The sequence below is a fragment of the Vombatus ursinus genome, unplaced genomic scaffold (genome assembly GCF_900497805.2).
Source record: "Vombatus ursinus unplaced genomic scaffold, bare-nosed wombat genome assembly UNPS02014799.1, whole genome shotgun sequence".
Lineage (NCBI taxonomy): Eukaryota > Metazoa > Chordata > Mammalia > Diprotodontia > Vombatidae > Vombatus > Vombatus ursinus.
This window is the reverse complement of record NW_020954577.1, coordinates 9,401,652-9,423,580: the sequence shown is the minus strand read 5'-3', so window position 1 is coordinate 9,423,580 and position 21,929 is coordinate 9,401,652. Positions and strand designations below refer to the sequence as shown.

The window sequence follows — 21,929 nt, the reverse complement described above, 5'->3', positions numbered from 1 at the left end:
CCTCCCCTCGGCCTCGGTCTCCCCATCTGTAAACGGGGCGGGGTTGGTGCAGATGACCTCCAGGGGCCCCTCCCCTCGGCCTCGGTCTCCCCATCTGTAAACGGGGCGGGCTTGGAGCAGATGACCTCCAAGGGCCCTCCGCCTCGGCCTCAGTTTCCCCACTTGCCCCGGGCCCGCGCGGCCGCGCCCGGCGGTGACGTGGATTCGCGGCGGGCCCTCCCCCCTTTATTCCTCTCCCCGGGCCCTCCGGGAGAGCCTGTGCGCAGACTCGGCGGCCGGGCTCGCGTTCGGCCGGCCCAGCGTAGCGGGCCGCCGCGTTCCAAGGGGCGGGGGCGGGGGCGGGAGGGGCCCCGGGGCGGGCCGAGGGGCGGGGGAGGGGCCCCGGGGCGGGCCGAGGGGCGGGGGAGAGGGCCCGGGGCGTTCCATCGGCCGCTCTCGGGGTTGTGCGGGTGAATGTGAGTGTGTGTGCGTGCGTGTGTATGCGTGTGCGCGTGCGCGCGGGGTCGTGCCGCGCGCGTGCCCGGGGAGGATGGCAGCGTCCGGCGCGGAAAAAAGCAACAAGAAGAAAACCGAGAAAAAGCTCGCGGCCCGGGAGGAGGCCAAGCTGCTGGCGAGCTTCATGGGCGTCATGAATAACATGCGGAAACAGGTACCGCCCCCGGGAGGAGGGGCAGGCCCGGGGAGGGGGGAGGGAGGGGGAGGGGCAGGGCCAGGGAGGGGGGAGGGGCAAGGCGGGGGCACCCTGCCCCGCGGCCCCTTAACTCTGCGTGGTTCGCGCTGCCCCCTCCCCCTCCGCCCCCACCCTGGAGTCGGACCTCCGAAGGCGACCCCCGGGCACCGCGGACGCGCCCCGTCGTCGCCTCCTGACCTTGGAGCGAGAAGGGACCTTGACTTGCCCAAGGTCATCCGGGGAGTGAGAGGCCCGACTGGGACTCGAATTCGGGCCTCGCGACTCCCATCTAGAGCTCTGCGTCCAACCAGCGTTTATGGTTGTTTGAAACAAAACAAAACAAAACAAAAACCAAAAAAAGGCACACACCCAACGTGCTGGACGTACGGAAACCAAACCGACCCTGCCCTCAGGGAGCTTACATAGAGAGGGGGAGGGGGATACAAAGAGCAGAGTGAAACAGACCCCTGACCCCGGGACCTTACATTCTTGGGGGAAGGGGAGGGGCATAGGAAGAGCAAAGGGGAGCAGACCCTGACCCCGGGGAGCTCACGTGGGTTGGGGGATGCAGCTGACCCCGGGGGGGCTTACATGGGGTGGGAGATACAAAGAGCAAAGGGAAGCAGACCCCTGCCCTCAGGGAGCTTAAGTTCGTGGGAGGAGGGGGCTCGTACAAAGAGCAAAGGGAAACAGACCCTGCCCTCAGGGAGCTTACATAGAGAGGGGGTGGGGGATAAAAAGAGCAAAGGGAAACTGGCCCTGCCCTCAGGGAGCTTACATAGAGAGGGGGTGGGGGATAAAAAGAGCAAAGGGAAACTGGCCCAGACCCCAGGAGCTTACATTCTTGGGGGGAGGGGGCTCGTACAAAGAGCAAAGGGAGGCAGACTCCTGACCCCGGGAGCTTACATTCTTTTGTTTGGCGAGAGAGCCGATGAGTCCCTGAGCTGATGCCCAGGCGGCTTGGGTTTTTTGCTCTTTCCCTACACCAGGGCTGACAGAGGGTGCCACGGAGCAGTGGGTTTGGCATCAGAAGCCCAAGCCCTGAATTTGAATCCTCCCTCTCCCACCTCCTAGTTGTGTAACCCTGGACAAGTAACTTCACTGCTCCCTGTTTTCCTGCTCCTAAGGTCCCCTCCAGCTGTAGATTTATGAGCCTCTGATCTTGGACATGTTTCTCATAATGCTGCCAGGGAGGAAATTAGGAAAGGCTTTTTTAATCCACTAAATATTGATGGGGCAGTGAGGGGAAGGAGAGTGTTGGTAACAGTTAAAGACAAACCCTTCTGTTTATGTTTAGCCAGAGCAGAAACATTCACTAATGAACGTGGTGGTGCTTCATGGAAACAGTCTTGTTTCCCAGGTAGCCTTGGTACCATCTTTTCTCCCTGGGGTAGTGGAGAAATGAAGGTGTGTTTTGGAATAAACTCTGGTGATGAGTATAAACTTTAGAGCACTCCATGCATTATGAGCTGTTATTCAGACTTGCCCTGACATTCAAGGGCAACCATCCCACGACAGATATCTGGACCAGCTCTCCAGGACAAATGTTGTTTCAGCCACACTGGGCTCATCACAATCCTCTTCTCATTGGGCTTTCACCTATCTCCAAGCCTTTCCTTTTACTGTCCTTTCAAGCCCAGAATGGACCCTCCTTCCAACTCATCCCCCTCCCATGTCTGTCTGTTTAAACGTTTGTCTTCAAGGGTCACCTTCTCCCAGAAGCATTCCCTGTACCCAGGGGCAGAAATTGGTCAGCCTCCACACACCTCTCAGCATGTGGCCTGCACTACTCACAGGCCCTGTATGTTTCCTTGATTGTAGAAGAAGCCCCTTGAGGAAGGGACTGGATTGGTTTGTCATCTTTCTATTCCCACACAGGACAGAGGCTTTGGATGGGGAGAGAGAGTGAGAAGTCTGCTTTAGACATGTTGAGCTTTGGACGACTCTGGGACATCCAGTTTGAGGTGTCCAGCGGGCTGGTAGTTGACAGTGGGGACTGAAGCTCAGGAGAAAGAGTGGGGCTGGATGTAGGGAGCTGGGAATCATCTGCACAGAGCTCCATCAACCCCTGGATGCTGAGCAGGTTACTAAGAAATAGGGTTAGGGTTAGAGAGTGGAGCTGAGGGCCCAAGGCTGGGTCCCAGGGACGGCCCCCAGGGTACACAGTAGGCGCCTAATAAATGTTTGTGGAGTTGTACTGCCACCACCAGCTCCACTACTCTCCAGATAAAAGCAGGAGATGAGGTTTGCAATGGTTGTCAGAAGACAGAAGGAACCCTGCATTGTTTGGGTTGCTTTTGCTGATGGAAAGTAGGAACGTGAACCGTGGTAGGGCAGCGGACAGTAGGACTTCTGTGAAGACATCAAATCTATTCCTCTTCATGGTTGCTTGTACACTTGGCCGATGCCCATGGGGGGTGGAGAAAGCCCTGGCTTGGGTTCCGATTCCTGCTCTGTTCCGTGAGCCCATTGGCTCGCTTGGAGTTCACGTAACCCTCCTGCTTTGTGCAGAGGGAAGCTAAGGCCCGAGGGACTTACCTGACTTGCCCCATATCACACAGGGGGTGAGCGACAAGAAGTTTTCTTCCTAGGCCCAAGGTGTGAGAGGTGTGGGGCAGCAATTCATTTGAAAAAGCCACAGGAATATTAGGAGGCAGGTAGCTGAACACTGCCCTGGCAGGCCACAGAGAGGGTGTCCGGGCTGGGAGAGGAGGTAGCTGGGCGTGCCGTTCTCTGCCCTGGAATGTGGGAGACGGGCACCACGTTTTAGGCAGGACATCGCTAAGCTGGAGATTATCCAGAGGAGGGCACCTAGCAGGGTGAAGGGTCTTGAGTCTGTGTCAAAGGAGGCTGCTTGAAAAAGTGGGAATGTTCTGCCTAAAAAAGAGAATTCTGGGAGTATGGGGGTGGGGGGATGGTACATTCTTCCAGTATTTGAAGGTCTGTCATGTGAAAGAGTGATGGATTTGCGTGGTTTGGTCCCTAGAGCACCCAGGTCACCTAGTGCTCTGGATCAGGACAAGCTTCCAGGCCATCCCAGGAGGCCACACGCCTCCAAGAGCTGCCCCAGGCCTGGTGCTGAGGTAGCTTCCCACTCACCCATGTTGTTTAGGCCTAGGCTGAACGTGTGCCTGCCTATTGTAGTGAGACGCTTTTCCTGCGGCGTGGGCTGGATGACAGCCCTAGATCCTATGCAGAAAGGATCTGAATGCAGTGATTTCTGGCATTCGGCTGTTATCAGGTGAGGGCTCCCATGTTGGGATTGAAATGGTTGTGTGGGTGACCCGCACTTGGGGCCTGCAGGTCCCTGAAGTCACTGCCGTCTTTCCAGGTACCCAATTCACTAACTGAGCTAGATGTATGAAGCTCTTCCCTTACATCAGGTACTAGGCTAAACACTGGACATAGAAACGCCAGCAAGGAAGACGGTCCTTGCCCTCAAGGAGCTTACAGATGCAGCAGCCCTAGAAAGCTGGTTTGGCATGGCAAGGAGCCTTGGGAAAGTGGCTCGGAGCTTTGGGTCCCAGCAAGATCAGACCAAAAGCTCCCCTGTCAGAGCTGGGGGTGGGGTCCGATCGAGAATCTGGACCCACAGAAGATGCCGGAGCCATCATCCGTGTGTGTGGTCATGGAGCCCTATTGGGTCATAATTCTGACAGGGACATCACTTTTGAATTTTTAACTTATTTCACACTTCTTAAACAGTACCAATCTCAGGCAAAGTAAGGAACGGAATTGCAAATAAAACCTACAAATCCCGACTATTTACATTTCAATAAAAGCCAGACACTTGACCAAACCTTGTCTGTTCTCTGTTCCCTTCTGGCCTCCCCCATTGGCGCTGTGGGTTCTTCTGCTCTTTAGGTTTCTTTGTGGCTTTGTGTCAGACTTGTCACTTGGGCTGTGCAGTCACATTTTGTCCCATACAACATAGACCTCTCCTGTCACCCTCTGTGTGGTCACAGAGGGGCTTCCAGCCTTCACTATTAGAAGTAAAGCAGATACAAATCCTTTTGTACAACTTGGCCAACTGCTTTACACTGAATACTATTTTTCTCTTGTACTAGTCCCCTTTGGTGCAACGTGGCCTTCCTATGCCCATGCTCTAGGGCATGCCACTGGACAATCTGCCTTTGGAGGACCAGCCTCACTCAGTGCCAGCTCTGGGTTGACAGCCCTCTATGGCCCAGATGGCTGATAGATGGCAAGAGCGTCCTCCCCAACCAATGATGGGCTGCTGAGGTGCCATCCCTTCTTTCAGCAGAAATGGCCTAGCAGGGACATCAGGGCCCTGAAGGATGGGCCCAGTTTTATCATTGCATCTGTATGTTTTTACTTGACTTCTTAAAGAAATGTGGCTGAAACTAGTATGCAGGGTCATAGGTTAGATGTGAGGAAATGCCGACCGACCGTTAGATAGCTTTCCTTAGTTGTTGTTGTGGGGTGGGGTGTGTGTTTTAAGAGCAATAAATAAAAAGAAGCACCATTGTTTCAAAATGGCAGAACATTTGTTTTCCATTGTTTTCTGTCTGCCCTGCTCCAGATATCTTTGGAGGGATTTGGATGGGCCATGGTTAGGAGCTCTGGCATGTACTTCAGTGCTTCTGGCAAGGTGCTTAACTTGTCCTAGCTTCCTCATCTGAAACAAGGAGACTGGAGAAAGGGACAGGGATCCCCCCACCCCCCCAGGATCCTTTATCCGCTCCACAGATCTGGTTTACTCAAGCTCAGGACTTCTTAACTCTGTGTGTGGGCACACGAGCATGTTGGACCCTTGGGCAGTCTGCTGAGGCCTCTGGACCCCTTCTCAGAAGTAGGTTGTTAAAGATTTGGAAGAAATGCTAAATTTCAGTTAGAGATTAGTGAAAATAGAGGTGGAGGGGGTTTTCCCCTGATAGTTCTTAGAGCCCCACAGAAAGTCTGTGGACTATAGGCCAAGAACCCTCTGCTCTATCTAAATAAATCTAATAGCATAGAAAAATTTTGAGGAGAGAAGATGAGTATGAGAGAAAAAAGGAGCAAAAATTGGAAGGGGAGGGAAGGGAACAAGCCTGGATTAAGCATCTGCTAGCCAGGCACTGGCCTCACTACTTTACAGAGATAATCTTCTTTGATCAGTGAACTAGATCTCATGTCTGTGTGGGTTGTACCGTAGAGTCCAGGCGGTGAAAATTGCCCGGCAGCAAGTGTTTGAGAGTCTTTTGATGGAAAGGGGCATAGGGCATCACCAACACACACTCTTTTTCTTTCTCCTTCTCTCTTTCTCTTTCTCTCTGTCTCTATATGTGTGTGTATACGCATATACAAACACACATATATATATATATACATGAATATATTTTGTAATATATAAATATTTTTGTTATACATATATTACATATATATATTTCTTTCCCTTCTGTTCGACACCATCAGAATAGACATTCTACAGATTACATTCTTCGAGTGCATGCTCTTTGAGAATCACCCTGCTGGCTCTGCTTTACATGAAGCAGGTACTTCATTGGTATTCGACTTAGCTAGGCAGAAGTTGAGCTAACCTTCTTTAACTAGCCCTTATAATTTGAATGGGGTTGAGAGTGTCACTGTCTTAATGCCTCCTAATTTCCTCCCTCCTCCTTCAGTCAAAAAATTCCTGCCAAGGCACAAACTTCCAGATCATTCAAAGGTAAATGAGGGAAGGGGAAGGCCTTCCCTGGACATTGCTTTTTCAATTATTTCCTGTTTTTCATAAGGGACAAAAGTTTGATTTCTTTTAAAAAAAAAAGGAAAAAAAAGCTTTAACATTTCACCTTTCTTTTATGGAAGAAATGGGGACTACCTGAGTTGACTGGAAAGCCCAGTAGTTTGAGTGTTATGGACAGCTCCTGCTGGGTGCCATCAACTAGCAAGAGAAATTAACTGGCATCTTGGTCAGTTTCCTTGACTCTAAGTAAGAGAGTCAGACTAGGTGAACTCCCAAAGTCCATAGGATTTTGAACTGGAAGGGATGTTTAACGGGTCTCCTACTCCAAGCCCCTTGTTTCTCAGATGACAAAACAGACTCCCCCAGCCTTGACCTTGGGAAGTGGCATCACCAAGGCCTTGCTGGTGGTAAATGGCAGAGCTCTGCTTAGGGCTTCCAAGTTAAAAGCAGGCTGCCTAATTAGATGCAGAAAGGTGAAAATGGCAAGGAAAAAACCCTAAATAATCTCCAGTAGTTCTGGCAAGAGTATTTTCTCCAAGGCTGCTTCTCCAATCTAGGGGCTGGTGTTTTGGCCTGAGTTAGCGCAATGCTTCCGTCCACGGAGGGTTGTTTGGCCCTTGTTGGCGTCAGAGGCACTGAGATGCAAGAGTTAGAACACCATTAAAGACCTAAGTTGTTGAAAAACAAAGATATCACAGCATTATATTTAGCTGGTTCAAGTCAGCCAGAATCATCCTCATCCTCTTTTGACAATATTTGGCAGAGTGGAGAAATTGGGGAATCTCATGAAGCCAGAGTCCTGAATTCAGAAGAGAATTTCTTAAAGGTTGATGGCTGCAGAAAAAGCCCCATTAGCTCTTCTGGGGGGGAGGGGTGTATGCATTGTATTTTATTGACATATTTTTTTAAACATCCTTGTCAATTTTCAACCACTCCTAGGTAGAGCAGAGCCAAGAAGGGCTATTAAACAGAACAAATCAATGGGATTGTGCTGGTGAGCTTGACCTCCACCTACACCTACAGGCCACCATCTCTCTCTCTCTCTCTCTTTTTTTTTTTTTTGGCTAGGCAATGGGGTTAAGTGACTTGCCTAGGGTCAGACAGCTAGTAAATGTTATGTGTCTGAGGCTAGATTTGAACTCAGGTCCTCCTGAATCCAAGGCCGATGCTCTATCTACTGCACCACCTAGCTAGGCCACCATCTCTTAAGAAGCCTCCTTGACTATTGAGCTGCCAAGACCTGTGCTGGTCAACAAACTGATCAGGGAGCAGAGGGCATCTGAGCTTTCCCAATTCTGCTGCGATCTCGTGTGAATTGCTCTTCTGTATCTTTATTGTGCTTACATTAGATCTCATGGCCATGTGGCTCTCATAGCAGGCAGCAATGAGTTGTCTCTGGCAGGCTGAGGAGGGGAGGCTGAAGGTCTAAACCCCCAAATCCCATCAAGGGAATGTTTACTAAATATTTGCTTGCACTGTTCCAAGACCGTGGCCTGCATCAGGGATAGAAGTGGAAGACTATGTAGCCTTTTCTTGGCCTCTCTCCATTTTGACCTCACAGTACCAGTTGACCGTTGATGACTCCTTGTTCCTTCTTGATACTGCCCTTTCCCTTGGGCCACTGAGATACTAAGTTACCCTCCACTGTCCTTTCTCTGACTCCTCAGTCTTAATTTGGTACTTCCTCGGGTTCTAGTTCCAACCCTCATTCCTCCAGTCTCTGCCATGATGGTCTCTCATTCATTTCCATCCCTTCAATGTACCTCTCCTGGTTAAGTTCAAAATCTGCAGGATAAAATTGACTTCCATAATCTGACTCCAACTGATCTTTCCATCATAGTTTGCTCTCTCTCTCTCTCTCTCTTTCTCTTTTTCTCTCTCTCTCTCCCTCCCTCCATCCCTCCCTTCCTACCCACCTCCCCTTCAAGACCCAGCTCAAGTGTTACTTCCTAGCTCTTTCCTCATTTTCCTCTCCTTTTTGGAATAGTTTACTTCATTTTCAAACATATCTTTTCTTCTTCCCCAATTAATCCTTTGTAACAGAGAGGTAGGGGTGGGGGAGGAAAGAAGTAAGGAAAGACTTATTAAGTATGAACTATATGCCAAGCACTGCTAAGTGACTTACAAATATCTCATTTCACAGCAACCCTATGAGGTAATTGTTATTATTAACCTCATTTTACAGTTGAGGAGACTGAGGCACATGCAAACCAGGAAGTATCCAAGACTAGATTTGAACTCTGGTCTTTCTGATGGCAGGCCCGTACTCTATCCACTGTGCCACCTAGCTGCCTCACTTGTTTATTTGTATAAATTGGTCTCTTGGTCCACTGTCTTGATCGTGCCTCACGTCATACCAGTCTTTCCAGGTTTCTCTGAGATCTCCTCCATTTCTTATGGCAAAATAGTCGTATCCCATTACATTCATACACATAATTTGTTGAGCTGTTCCCCAATTGATGTGCAGCCTGCCCCCCATGTGGTTTAGGGTTGCTTGGAACCCTGAAATATCAGGGTACAGAGTAACGTCCACCTGGAATGAATTCATGGACTCAGACCTTCCATGGGCAAGTCTGGGGGCAGGGTTTACTGTAGTACCAATAGAAGCAGTCTGGGTTCCTAGTGAACCTCCAACTTAATTGGGGTGAGACTGATGCTTATATACAAAAGTGAAAGTGAAAGGATCTGGATGGGATTAAGAAGTGGTAAGGGTCTGGGGTGGGCCAGGTGGAACAGGGAGAGGAGTAGCAAGTAAGCTAATTAAGTGAGCTAGATGAGATTAAGGGATGCACAGTATATGCCAGTAGTCTGGGGTAGAATGTCAGGTAAACTAATTAGCTGATCTCGGTGGGCTGAGGTGCCCGTGATCTGAGCTGCTGAAAGTCATGGGAACATTCAGGGACTGGGTTACTTTCAAAGATATGGTCTATGCTTTGGGCTGGGGCATTAAAGATAAAAGCAAAGGCTAGCCCTACTCTCTGGGAGCTCCTATTCTGTTGAGGCATAGGTGAGGCTGTTATGTGCACAGCTCCTTCGTGGACTGACCAGATCAGTCAACAACAAGCATTGATTGGGGGCCTTAGGAATACAAAGGCAGAAGAGAGGTAGACCTGGAGGAGCTGACGTTCTAATAAGCGGAAGACCACGATACAATTGAGAACATTCCGGTTGGCTGAGGAGGTGGAAGGTAACTTTATAGATGAATGTGCCGGCAGTTGGGGGGCCAGGAGAAGCCTCACCTTGCCTGAACCTTATTCTAAGAGTCAACGTTGAGAAGAAGAATGCTCTAGGTATAGGGGATAGATGGGGTAACAGCAAGGAGTAGAGAGAGGGAGTGTCACTTTCAAGGAACCGTAATTAGGCCAGTATGGTCTGTAATGTAGCATGTGTGGATGAAAGATGAATGGCAGAAATACTGGACAGGTAGAAAGGGCTCTGTTGAAAGTTGAAATGCCATCCCAAAGTTGAGGTAATGGGAGTTAACTGAGTAGGGGGAGAATGACGTGACATGTCTGTGCTTTGGCAGCCACGTGTAGGAGAGAGAGGAGAATGGACAACTAAGAGGCAGGAAGACCAGTTAGAGGCCTGCTGAGTAATTCAGGTTAGATGGGATGGAAGCCTAAAGTGGGGTGGCCTTGTGAGAAGAGAGGAGGGGAGCCGTGGGAGAGGTGTTGTAGAGAAAGGACCAAATTTAACAACTGATCAGATACATGCAGTGAGCAAGAGTGAGGGGGTGAAGCTCCCACTGAGGTTAGGAACTGGGTGGTGCTTGTAATAAGAAGAAAGTTAGGAAGAGGGTCCAGCTAATGAGCTCTGTTTGGGACATGTTGGATGGGAGATGTCTGTGGGCTGTCCTGTTTGAGATGACTATAGGCAGTTGGTGACATGGGGCTGGAGCTCAGTTAAGATTCAGTCGGGGTATAGAGATCCAAGAGTTGAACCATGGCAGCTGATGAGAGCACCAAGTGTGAGAGGGAAGAGGGAGAAGAGAAGATTATCTTGGGGATCCCCATAGCACGGGGCATGACCAGGATTAAGAGCCTGGCAAAGAGACCAAGAGCAGTCAGGTAAGAAGAAACCAGGAGAGAGGAGAGTCAGGAAAACCCAAAGGGCCCAGAGCATCCAGGATGTTAACAGTGTCAGATATTTCAGAGAGACCAAGAAAGATGGAGATTAAGAAGAAGCCTTTAGAATCAGCAGTTAAGGGCTCATTGGTGACTTTAGAGAGAAACTTCAATTAAATAATAAGGTCAGAAGCCAGATTGCAGAGGGTTTAGAAGAGATTGTAGACAGCCTTTGTCAAGGAGTTTAGCCAAGAAAGAGAGGAGAGATTTAAGGTGGTAGCAGGTGAGTCTAGACCGGGGTGGGAAACTTGCTTTCTCAAGGCCATATCTAGGTCCTCAAGTGCAGCCCTTTGACTGAATCCAACCTTCACAGAACAAATCCCCTTAATAAAAGGATTTGTTCTGTAAAACTTGGACTCCGTCAAAAGGCTGTGCCCAGGGACCTAGAAGGCCACATGTAGCCTCAGCGCCACAGGTTCCCCACCCTGGTCGAGTTAAATCTAGTGTTTTGTTTTGTTTTTTAAATGATGGGAGAGTCTTGGAAATTTTTGTAAGCATCAGGGAAGAAACTAATGGAAAGGAAGAATCTGAAAATCAGAGAAAGGTAGATCATGACTGGGAGAGGGGATGGTAGCAAGAGCACATGTAGAGTGATTGGAGGTGATGGAGGACAATGTCCCGGGCGGGGATGTGATGGGCGGGGAGAAGTGGAAGCTCTTGGAGAGTGACCCCAATCTCGTTTTCATTGAATTATGATGGATGTCTTCAGTAGAGAGGTTGGAGAAGGTGTGTCTTTCTTTCTGCTTGTGTGTGTGTTCCCAGCACTCTTAGCACAGTGCCTGGCACATAGTAAGCTCAGTAAATGCTTGTTGGCTATTGAGAGAAGAAAAGTTTTGGAAGAACTGCTGTGGTGGGGAAGGTGAAGCACAGATAATCAGCTAGGAAGGAGGAGTACGATGGCCTTTCTGTGCTGAGGGCTCTGTTGAGATTAGCAGCACTTCACAATAGACTCAGTTAGCTGTGGTTCAGTCATTTCAGTTGTGTCCGACTCTCTGTGACCCCATTTGGGATTTTTTTTTTTGGCTAGGCAATGGGGTTAAGTGACTTGCCCAAGGTCACACAGCTGGTAAGTGTTATGTGTCTGAGGCTGGATTTGAACTCAGGTCCTCCTGACTCCACTGCCAGTGCTCTATCCACTGCACCATCTAGGTGCCCCCCCCCCCAATTTGGGATTTTCTTGGCAAAGAGACTGGAGTGGTCTGTATTTCTTTCTCCAGCTCATTTTACAGATGAGGAAACTGAGGCAAACAGGGCTAGGTGACTTACCCAGGGTCACGCTCTGAGGCCGGATTTGAACTCAGGAAGATGACTCCAGGCCCAGCACTCTATCTTCTTCACCACCTAGCTGCCCCAGTCAGCACAGTATTATTATTCTTCTAGTTCTGTTTCAGCACCATGTGATTAGAAGTAAAGGAGTTGGGGGCAGCTCAGTAGGGCAGTGGATAGAGCACTGGACGTGGAGTCAGGAGGAAGTTCAAATCTGGCCTCAGGCACATAGCACTTAATAGCAGTGTGACCCTGGGCAAGTCACCTAACCCCATCGCCTAACCAAAAAAAAAAAAAAAAAGGAAATAAAGGAGTTGGATGGCAGGAGTAATCCAAGGTTGGGATTTAGTAAGACATGAACAGTGATAGGACAAGAGAACGAGGAACTTAGCATGTTAGGACAGTGTAGAGTTGAACTAATTCACCAAGGTCAAGATTAGGAAGGAAGGAGAGATTAGCCAGAGCAGATGGCATGACCTCTTTTATCCCAGAGAGCCATCCCATATGATCAATAATATGTTTGAAGACAAAGAAAAAAAGAAGAAAAAATCAGCATAATTAAAGTCAAAATATGCACAACACTGGTTGACCTCTCCCTCCAGGGAGGTGTTTTTCAAGATCTTTGTAATTTCCCAACCTTTGCTTAGATTTCTGTGTGTGATTGTTGGAGTCATTGTACCTGTTTTTTTCTGGCTCTGCTTCCTTCTCTGTGCTTTAGTTCATGTATTTCTATCCAGGCTTCTCTGTCTTCACCACATTTGTCCTTTCTTACAGCACACTAACATTCCATTCCACTCATGGACCACCATGTGTTTAGCCCAAACAATGGGCATCTACTTTGTTTCTAGTTCTTTGCTCTCATGAAAAGTGCTTTTATAAATATTTTGGTATATACAGAGACTTTCTTTTTATCAGTGACCTCCTTGGAGTGGAGTATAAGCCTAGTGAGAGAATCTTTGGGTTAAAGGCTATGGACATTTTAGTCTCTTTATTTGCATAATTCCAAATTTCTTTCCAAAGTGGTTGTACCAATAACAATGCACTGTCAGTGAACCTGTCTTCCCACAACCCCTCCAACACTGACTATTCCCATCTTTTGGCAACTTTGCCAATTTGCAGGGACTGAGGTGAGAGCTTGGTGTTATTTTGATTGACATTTCTTATTATTCGTGTGCTAATAGTTTGTCATTTTTCTTTTGAGAACTGTTCATATTTGGCCTCTTGTCTATTAGGAAATGTGCATAGCACTGGCTACCTTTCTTGGCCCTTTAATGCAAAATACAGAAAGATATTTGTGTATGTGTCCTGTTTCCCCTATTTGATTGTAAGCTCTGTGAGGACAGGGCCTTTGTGTTTAGCTTATGGCCCAGCTAGTGTTTTGCATGCAGGAATCTCTTAATAAATGGTCCTTAGAGTCCATGGAGATACCCCCTTTGTTTGATGAGCTTATAGTATAGTAGAGAAGACAAGTTATATAAAAACACTGTATTTTGTTTTGTTTTATAGTTAAGTTCATAGAGAGTTCCCAAAAGAAAGAGCTCTCTTTGGACTGAGGGGATCAAGGAAATCTTTGAAGAGGCTCTGGCCTCAAGTTGGACCTTCAAAAATGAAGAGGATTCCAGTCAGCAGAGATTGATATTGGGAAGAGGAGGATGCACTTCTCCAGTGTGGGCAGGGTGAAGAAAATAGCCTTAGTTGATACTGGGGGGTACCTGTTAGTAGTCTAAATTTGTCAGCAGTACAGCAACGTGCAGAGTTGATTTTGAGCTATTCTAACAATTCCTATGGCCTTACTTACCACTTGCTCTCAAGTGTAGGAAGCCACACAGCTGTGCTTTTACTGTTACTTCTTGGAGGCAGCTTAGTGTAAGGGAAAGATGGCAGGATATGGGATTGGGTCCAGAGTTGGAATCCTAGTTCTACCACTTGCTATCTGTATAACGTGGGAAAACTTTCTTACCCTTTTCTGGGCTTCAGTTTTCTCATCTGTAAAATGAAAAGGTTAGGCTCAATGATCTCAAAGATCCTCTTCAACTCAGAGAGTCTGTGATTTTATAATTATAAAGTGGTCAAGTTGATAAGTGCCACGAGAGGGAAAGCAGTGGGCCGTGGCTCTTGGGTGGAGTCGGGGTTTCTTGGAGAAGGTAGATCTTCAGCCTAAGGGATGCCTAGGATTGGGACCAGCAAACAGAAGGGAATGGAGTAGTGTTGGTTTGAGGGTAGAGAGAATGGGTAGGGCATGAAGGGGTGTGTGTGTGTGTGTGTGTGTGTGTGTGTGTTTGGGGAGGGGAAAGATAAAGAAAGGAGATGAGCTGGACTTGGGAAGATCTTGCAGCCTCTTATATAAATAATATAAATAATATCCATTGCCTGTAAGGAGCGGGCATTGTGCTTGGTTCTGTGGATTATATAAAGAAGCTTAAGATATGACCTCAACCCTCAAGAGGCTTACAGTCTTGTTTGGGCAGTGACATATGCAAATAAGAAAATTACTAACTCAAGCAGGTACAAAATGAGTAGCAATGGTGTAAGCAAGGCAGAGAGATCTCTGCAGCCTGGGTGGGTTTGAAGGTGACGTTCGAGCTGCGCTAAGACTTAAGCCTTGGGCTAAATCAGATTCAGTAGGGATCAATGGAAAGTCTTGTATTTGGGTACAAGAAATCAATTCCACAAGTGTAAGATAGTGGAGACCTGAGGAGAGAGCACTGGTGTGGGAAAAGATCTGGGGTTTTCATGGACTGCATACTCAATATGAGTCCATAGTGTGAGGTGATAGCTGAAAAAGCAAATGAATGAATAAATGAATGAATGAAGCCCTCACTGTGTGCGAGGCTCTGTGCTAAACTCTGGGGATACAAACAGGAAAGTCAGTGTACCTCCTCCTCTCGGGGAGCTCGCATTCTGGTGGGGGAAGATCTTAGCTGCAGTTCTGCTAGCAAGCTCCTTAGAGTGTGACAACAAAGCAGATGTTAATGCTTTGTCTTTAAAGTCATTTCCACGGATAAAATCTCCAGCCTCTGATGTTGACCCATCTGACAGGGCTGTGGATTTGGGTGAGGAGAACTTTCCTTTCTGAGTCTTCAGTAGCTGTGGCTGTAGGCCCTGCCGGAGCAGTTAGTTACCAGGCTCTGTTTTCATAGAGGTTGCTTCCCAGGATAATGGCTGAGGTCCAGGGTTCTAGGCTGAGGGGAGTTGGTGGCCAAGGTGGTGGGAGAGGTAGCGTGGGTTGTTCAACTTGTAGCCTGAATTCAGAGGGTCTTAGGTTCCAAGAATAGAGAGGTGTTAGTTTCCCCATCCAATGCCCCAGTCGGATCTATCTGGAGTCTCGAGCTCTGTTCTGGGAACCACAGCGTGGGAAGTTCATACCTAAAGGGTGTCCAGAGGACAGGAAGCAGGATGGGGAAGGACCTTAAGTCTGTGATGTAGGAGGACTGATTGGAGGAGTGGACACAGCCTGAAGCGCACACTCAGGGAGCAGCTAATGGACAACTTTGTTATTTGGAGGACTTTCATTGGCAGAAGCAGGAGCCCTGGGGGAGAAGTTGCAGAGGGACATTTCAGCTTCAGGCCAGGAAACGTTCTAATAATGAAAGGTTTCCTCCCAGAGTAGAATGGCATGCCTCAAGATGCAATGGGGTGTTGATCTTTGGAGGTCTCCAAGAAGAGGTTGGACCAGGGGTGTGGAACCTGCAGCCTCGAGATCGTATGTGGCCCTCTAGATCCTCAAGTGTGACTCTTTGACTGAATCCAAACTTCACAGAACAAATCCCCTTAATAAAAGAATTTGTTCTGTACAACTTATACTCAGTCAAAAGGCTGCACCCAAGGACCTAGAAGGCCATATGTGGCCTCAAGGCTGCGGGTTCCTCTGTTGGACAAACACTTGTTGGGTATGTTCTCGTGGGGATTCCTTTGGCTTATTGTTTGGACTAGATTGGTTGGACCACTGATCTACCTTCCAACTGGCAAGTTCTGTGATTCTATGAAGTGGGCAAAAAAGTAGAGCCATAGAGAAGATCTGGATGGCATGAGCTGAGGCAGAGCTCAGGAGGCTAGTGAGCACCCACCGGCCAGAATGAAGTGTTCACTGTCGAACATAAAGGCCCTGGAGGAAGGACTTTGAGCTTGGTTTTCTTGGGAGCGGGGAGCCAGTGAAGGTTTGTGAAGGAGGGTGTGGCATGCTGAGAGACATCTTAGAGAGATTAGTCAGGCTTGGTAGACAGGCCAGCTGAAAGTCTAGACATCAGATGATAATACAGACCAGAGACAGGGTCATGGTGGGATTAGAAAAGATGCAAGAACACTGAAGGAAGAATCACCCGGGACTTGGTGACTGACTATTTGTGAGGAAGGAGGATGTTTACCGTTGTATGGGTTGATATCTAAACATAGTCCCTGGGATAGGAGCTTGTCTTTTAAAATTCATCGTTAAAGAACATTATAAATATGGCCTTGGCTTATTGGTTCATTTCGATTCAGCAAGGACTTATTAAGCTTCTGTCATGTGCCAGGCACTGTGCCATACACTGGACATACAAAGACAAAAATGACAGCCTCAGCCCTCAGGGACCTTATGTTTCTCTGGGTGCTGGGAGACGGGAGACAATAAGTAACCCAATGTGGCTGATCAGAAGTAGGAGGGGGAATATTGTATGATCAGTCTGGGGAGATAGGTTGGGCTCGAGTGTGAATGTTTCTAAGTGTCAGAGACATTTGGATTTTATCCTAGAGACACTAGGGAGCCATTGAAGCTTCTTGGGCAGGAGGTGATGTGGCAAATGGGGAAATAACCCCATCCCTCAGGGCATTTTTAAGGGCTCTGCAAATGTTTTTCCAAGACAACAACACATCGATAATGGGTCATCCTGATCACAAAGCACATGGTAAACTCCGGTTTACATACTTTGCACAATCAGACTTCAGAAGTCATTTTTAAAATGAATATGCTCAATTGCAGAAGAGCAACAAGGAAGCATGGTAACCCTGTCCAGACAGAGAGGTGGTGGAATTAAGGTGTAGAAAGAGACAGACGTTTTTGGACGTGGCCAACGTAGGAATTGGCTTTGCTCCATGACGCGTATTTGTTCCGAGGGTTTTATTTATTTATTTATTTATTTTTCATTTGCAAGGGGTAGGGATGTTAGGATAGAGAGGAAGTTAGTGATAGGGATGCCAAAAAGGAAAAGGGAATCATTGAAGCATTTTGTACATGCACCGAAGATCCTAACAGAAAGATCAGAAAGAATCCCACCTAGGCAGGATGTCATATCCTTGAAAGTTACATGTTAAATTTGTCATCTGATTCAAAGGAAAAGCCAGCTGGGCATAATAGAGATTTGCAGTTTCACGTATTATCCTTTTCTGTTCTGCATAGGGAAATACTCATTTTGTTTGATCTTTAAGTTCAGAAGAAACAATTTTTAAAATTTAAAAAAAAAAAGAATGTGATCTTTCTCTTTAAATAGAAAACTCTGTGTGATGTGATTCTCATGGTCCAGGAGAGAAAAATCCCTGCTCATCGAGTTGTTCTTGCCGCAGCCAGTCACTTTTTTAACTTAATGTTTACGAGTAAGTATTGGAAGTAAAAAATCTCCCCTTTTCTTGGCCCCCTTTTTATAGATCGCTATGAAATAAAGGTGATATTATGGAGACACTTGGGATGGAGTCTTGGCCTTGGTGGTAATTCATCATGGAATTCCTAGCTGTCCTACCATTCGGCCAGATGCCTTTATTGTTATTAAGAATGCTTTGGAAGTGGAATCAGTCATTGCCATAGACTTGAGGCCCTGCTGGGGGCTCTCCTGAGATTATTCTTTTGAGATCTAGTAGAGAGGGGGGAAAAGAGAAATGCCACTCTGACCCGAGTGGTGTCTTGAAACAAGAATTAAATTTGTAGACCTTTAAACTCTTCCAAACTCACTTGTCCTGTTGCGGTTCAAGAGGGAACTTAAAAGAAAGCTTAGGAATAGTGGAGGCCAAATGAGCCGATTTTAGAGGGAATATTTACTCTCTCTTTCAAAGGTACTTGGGAGTGACATGGAAGCCGAAAGATGTCGCACACAGTCATCTCCTATGTAGAAAGCATTTTTACTTAGTGGAGACTCTCATGTGATAATATGCATAAAGACCTTTGTAAGCCTTAAAGCACTAGCTGAATGATAGCTATGAGTCTCCCTGTTATTACCACTTGGGATAACCGCCTTTTGGGAAATGAGTAGGTTGCATTTTTTTCTACATTAACTGCATCCTGGAAAGTCCTCGTTGTTCACTGAGCACATGCACAAGGTCTTTGTGAGCTGGGTGCGGGTCAAGCTCAAGCTCCTTGTCCCTTCTCCTAACTTTAGCCAACATGCTGGAATCAAAGTCTTTTGAAGTCGAGCTCAAAGATGCTGAGCCGGACATCATCGAGCAGCTGGTGGAGTTTGCTTACACTGCCCGGTAAGTGAAGAAGAGAAGGGGTTCCATTTCACGAGAACTATGTGACCTCTGTTTAAGTGTTCCGGCCTACGCACTGCATTATGGCTTAGATACTTCCTAGATTTAGTTCCAACACATTCCCATGGGCAGCGCACCAAGGAGAGCCGCCATCCGGGTCTGGGTTGGCTAGTGGAAGGAGGGGACCGCGGAATGCCCTTTTGCTCCAGAAGGGTTGGACTGGGCTTCTTTGAGAGAAGGCCTCCAATGTTGTAGGTGCCTAAAGAAAGCAAAGCTCAGGCCATGTTCCGTAATGCAAATGTTGGTTTGAGCCAAAGACTCCATGGCGAGACGCTTAAGTGAGGGAAGCGGCTTGTGGAAATCCAGTGTTAACTCTGCGTGCTGTGTCTGCAGGATCTCCGTGAACAGCAACAACGTGCAGTCCCTGCTGGATGCTGCGAACCAGTATCAGATTGAGCCTGTGAAGAAGATGTGTGTAGACTTTCTAAAAGAACAAGTCGATGCTTCCAACTGTCTTGGTAAGGAGGCGGGGTCCTCACTGGCGGGAGTCAGCTCCTTTTCAGGGCCGCCTGAATTTGGTTCGCGTCCCCCGACTGTGGGTGAAGGGGAAAGAGCGAACTTGAAGGTAGAAGACCTGAGTCCAAATCCTGAATCCTAGGCTCCCTGGTGTACGGCCTGAGCAAACGGTTCCACGTCCTTGTGCCTGCCTCACTTTCCTCGTCTGGAGAGTGAGGAGGTCGGACTCAGACGGCTTTGGAGTTCCCTTTTCGCTGTAAAGTTTTGTCTGATGACATGTTTTTGATGGGCCACGTAAAATGTAAGACTTTCCGTAAGCGCGGGAGCCCAATTAGTGCAGGGAAACAAATCATTCTGAAATGTCCTGCTTTTAGAACGTCAACCAGGAGCCTTCCGCGGGGTAACAGCGCATGTTCCTCGAAAGGATCTCTTGGCACTCAATCACGATTTCCGTCAGCATGTTAGTCAACAACAAGATTTCCCTGGGCTCTGTAACAAAGATGACATTACGGGGGCCTGGCGCCAGATTCTGTGTCGTGGGGCTCCTAATGAGCCGTTTCTTAACAGGCGATGTCAGACTGATAGCGGGAGGGAGGAAACGTGAGGGGGTAGTAGAATAATCACAACTCACATTCCGTTAGCCCTTGTTATCTCTGTATCCTCGCTACGACCCAGGGGGTGCGTTATGATTGAAAAAAAGCTGTACAAAGGAAGGATGAGCAGCTCCGTCTTCTGGTGGCACCTCTGTGGGCAATTAGCTGCAGGACCTGGCCCTAGTCTCTTCATCTGAAAGACTAGGGAAGCTTCTTTCCATTTTTAACATGCTGGTAATCAACTTAGCAAACGTTGATTAAGTACCTCCTTTGTACAAAATGCTAGAGACCCAAAGACAGAAATAAAACCGTCTGTAGTCTTGAGAAGATGCAACAGGAACACAGGCAAATGAGTAAATGATATATGGATAGATAGATGGATAGATAGATAGATAGATAAGACAGCCAGATAAATGATAGATAGATAGATAGATAGATAGATAGATAGATAGATAGATAGATAGACAGGATAGATAAGACAGCCAGATAAATGATTGATTGATAGAGAGATAGATAAGACAGTCATATGGAAGATAGATAGTTAGATAGATAAAGTAGTAAGATAAATGATAGATAAGACATCCAGATAAATGATTGATTGCTAGATAGATAGATAAGACAGTCAGATAGATAGATGATAGATACATATAGTTGGTTGATATAAAGGAAAATACCTGTGGAAAAGAAAAAATATTCATAATCTTTGCTAGCAGTACTCATGTGTATTAGGGTTCAGTGTCTATCACCTTCACGTGTTGGTGATCACCACTCTTTCTACTCTATTCTGAATCCACTGGCCGTACAATTTATTAGCAGTGTCACAAATGATATAAGACTCAAATAAGTATTTTCAAAATATCATCTTTGAGAAAGGTCACAGCCAACTTTAGCCATCATTGCAACTGCTGACCTCTCAATTCTGGAAACACAGTCCCACCATTTAGTTCTCTCAGGAGACCAATTAAAGTCTTTTTCCAAGTATTCTCTTTATTTTCCTTCTGGGATAGAGTTAAAATAGTTCTCTCAGGAAAGAGGAGAGGTTCTCTCTGTACCTCAGACAGGGGTAATCAGTCTCTCTCAAGCCATGACAGGTAACTTAACAGAAAGAAAGTAAAAACTTTCTCTACAAAGAATGACAAACTGTTAACTCCAAGATCCTATTGCCTCTTAAAAATACAGTAACTCTCAGTAGGTAAGGCTCCTGAAGCTGGTGTTCCTGTAATGTAAAGTAATTTCAAGAGGGAGAAAATGCTAATAGCTGTGAAAGAAGCAGTAAGTGAGCTGTGCTTTAAAGGGAGCAGGGATGTATAAATGAGGAGCCCAGGATAATGAGAACAGAGAATTTGTGAAGGGACATAATATGAAATAAGACTAGAAAGACAGCAACAGCCAACGTGTGGAGGGCTTGAAATGTTAAGCTAAGGAATCTCAAATTCGGGTTGATTTTCTTACATAAATAGTCTGAATGATTTTATGAGCTTAATTCATTTAAAGAGATTACTTTTTTTTTTTTTGGATGCACTGCCAGACCTAGTAAGGCTCCTTGCACCTAACTCAGCCTCTTTCTTTCTCCCGCTTATCGGCTCTATGTCCTTGCCCATTCAAATGTCTGGCTCTGCTCAGGCCCTGAAAGGTAGAGGGCCAGTTCTGCAGTGTGGCAGAGAGAGCCATGCTAAGAGGTCAGAGACATCTGGCTAAAGTAGAATCCTCGACAAATCTGAACATGACTTTACATCCGGGAGCCAAGCCAGAGAATAGTGGAAAAGATTCCTGGATTTCATAAGGATCAAAAGTCTTTGACAGCCAAAAAAAAAAGAAAGAAAGAAAAAAATGTGGTTGCTCTTTTTACTATTTGAAATGTTTACTTGAGAACTTTGTAAGTAATATTCTTTCTCTTTGCCTGAGTGAGTGGTGATGGTTCACTGGGCCCTAATGCGCGGGGCTTCAGTCTTTGTACAGAGTGAGCGTCTATAGAATCTGAATTTCAAGAGTCTTGGAACACTAGGATCCTAAAGCCCGTATGGGCCACTTCCCTCCTTTTACAGATGAAGAAACGGAGTGAGCCTCAGAAAAGAGAAGGGCCTTGACCAACAGATAGCAGCAGGAACTAGGGGATGGCCGTCAGGGCAAGAAGACCTCACAGTTCCTTGCAGGAGTTTTTAACAGCAGTGAATTTGTCTTCACCATCTGCAACCATCAGGCACTATAATGCAGGCTAATTTTGTACTAGCACTATTTGGAGGCAGCATGTTAGAACAAAAAGAGCATGCACTCCAGGGGCATAGGATGTAGGTTCGAATCTTGCCCCTGGTACTCTCTGTGGAGCTTCCGGCAAGTTACATCACCTCGGGGCCCCATTTTTCTTATGTATCAAATAAGGAGATTGAAGTAAGTGGTTTTTAAGTTCCCTTCTGGGCTTAGCTCATTGCCTGGTACATAAGAAGTTCTTAATAAATACTTGTTTCCTTCCTTCCAGCTTGAGATCTATGATCTTATAATTTCATATTCTTGCTTTAAGGTGTGTAGCTCTTAGTTAACATTCTTGGCAGTAGTTTGCCCAAAGTGGATACTTTGTTTTTTCTTTTTTTTTTCTTTTTTAAAATTTTTAATAAAATATAATGGTTGTGAGGGACCTGTGT

General features: G+C 46.9%; 1 protein-coding gene across 1 annotated transcript in view; it reads left to right on the top strand.

Moving 5' to 3' along the window:
* Positions 1 to 511: 511 nt before the first annotated feature.
* LOC114050689 (kelch-like protein 7) overlaps positions 512 to 21,929 on the top strand; it is a 55,684-nt gene continuing 34,266 nt past the window's right edge. Inside the window, exons 1-4 of the mRNA XM_027872551.1 lie at positions 512 to 649; positions 17,212 to 17,314; positions 18,091 to 18,184; positions 18,575 to 18,699. Coding sequence (XP_027728352.1) covers positions 530 to 649; positions 17,212 to 17,314; positions 18,091 to 18,184; positions 18,575 to 18,699 — 442 coding nt within the window. The 5' untranslated portion in view covers positions 512 to 529. The remainder of the gene's footprint in view (positions 650 to 17,211; positions 17,315 to 18,090; positions 18,185 to 18,574; positions 18,700 to 21,929) is intronic.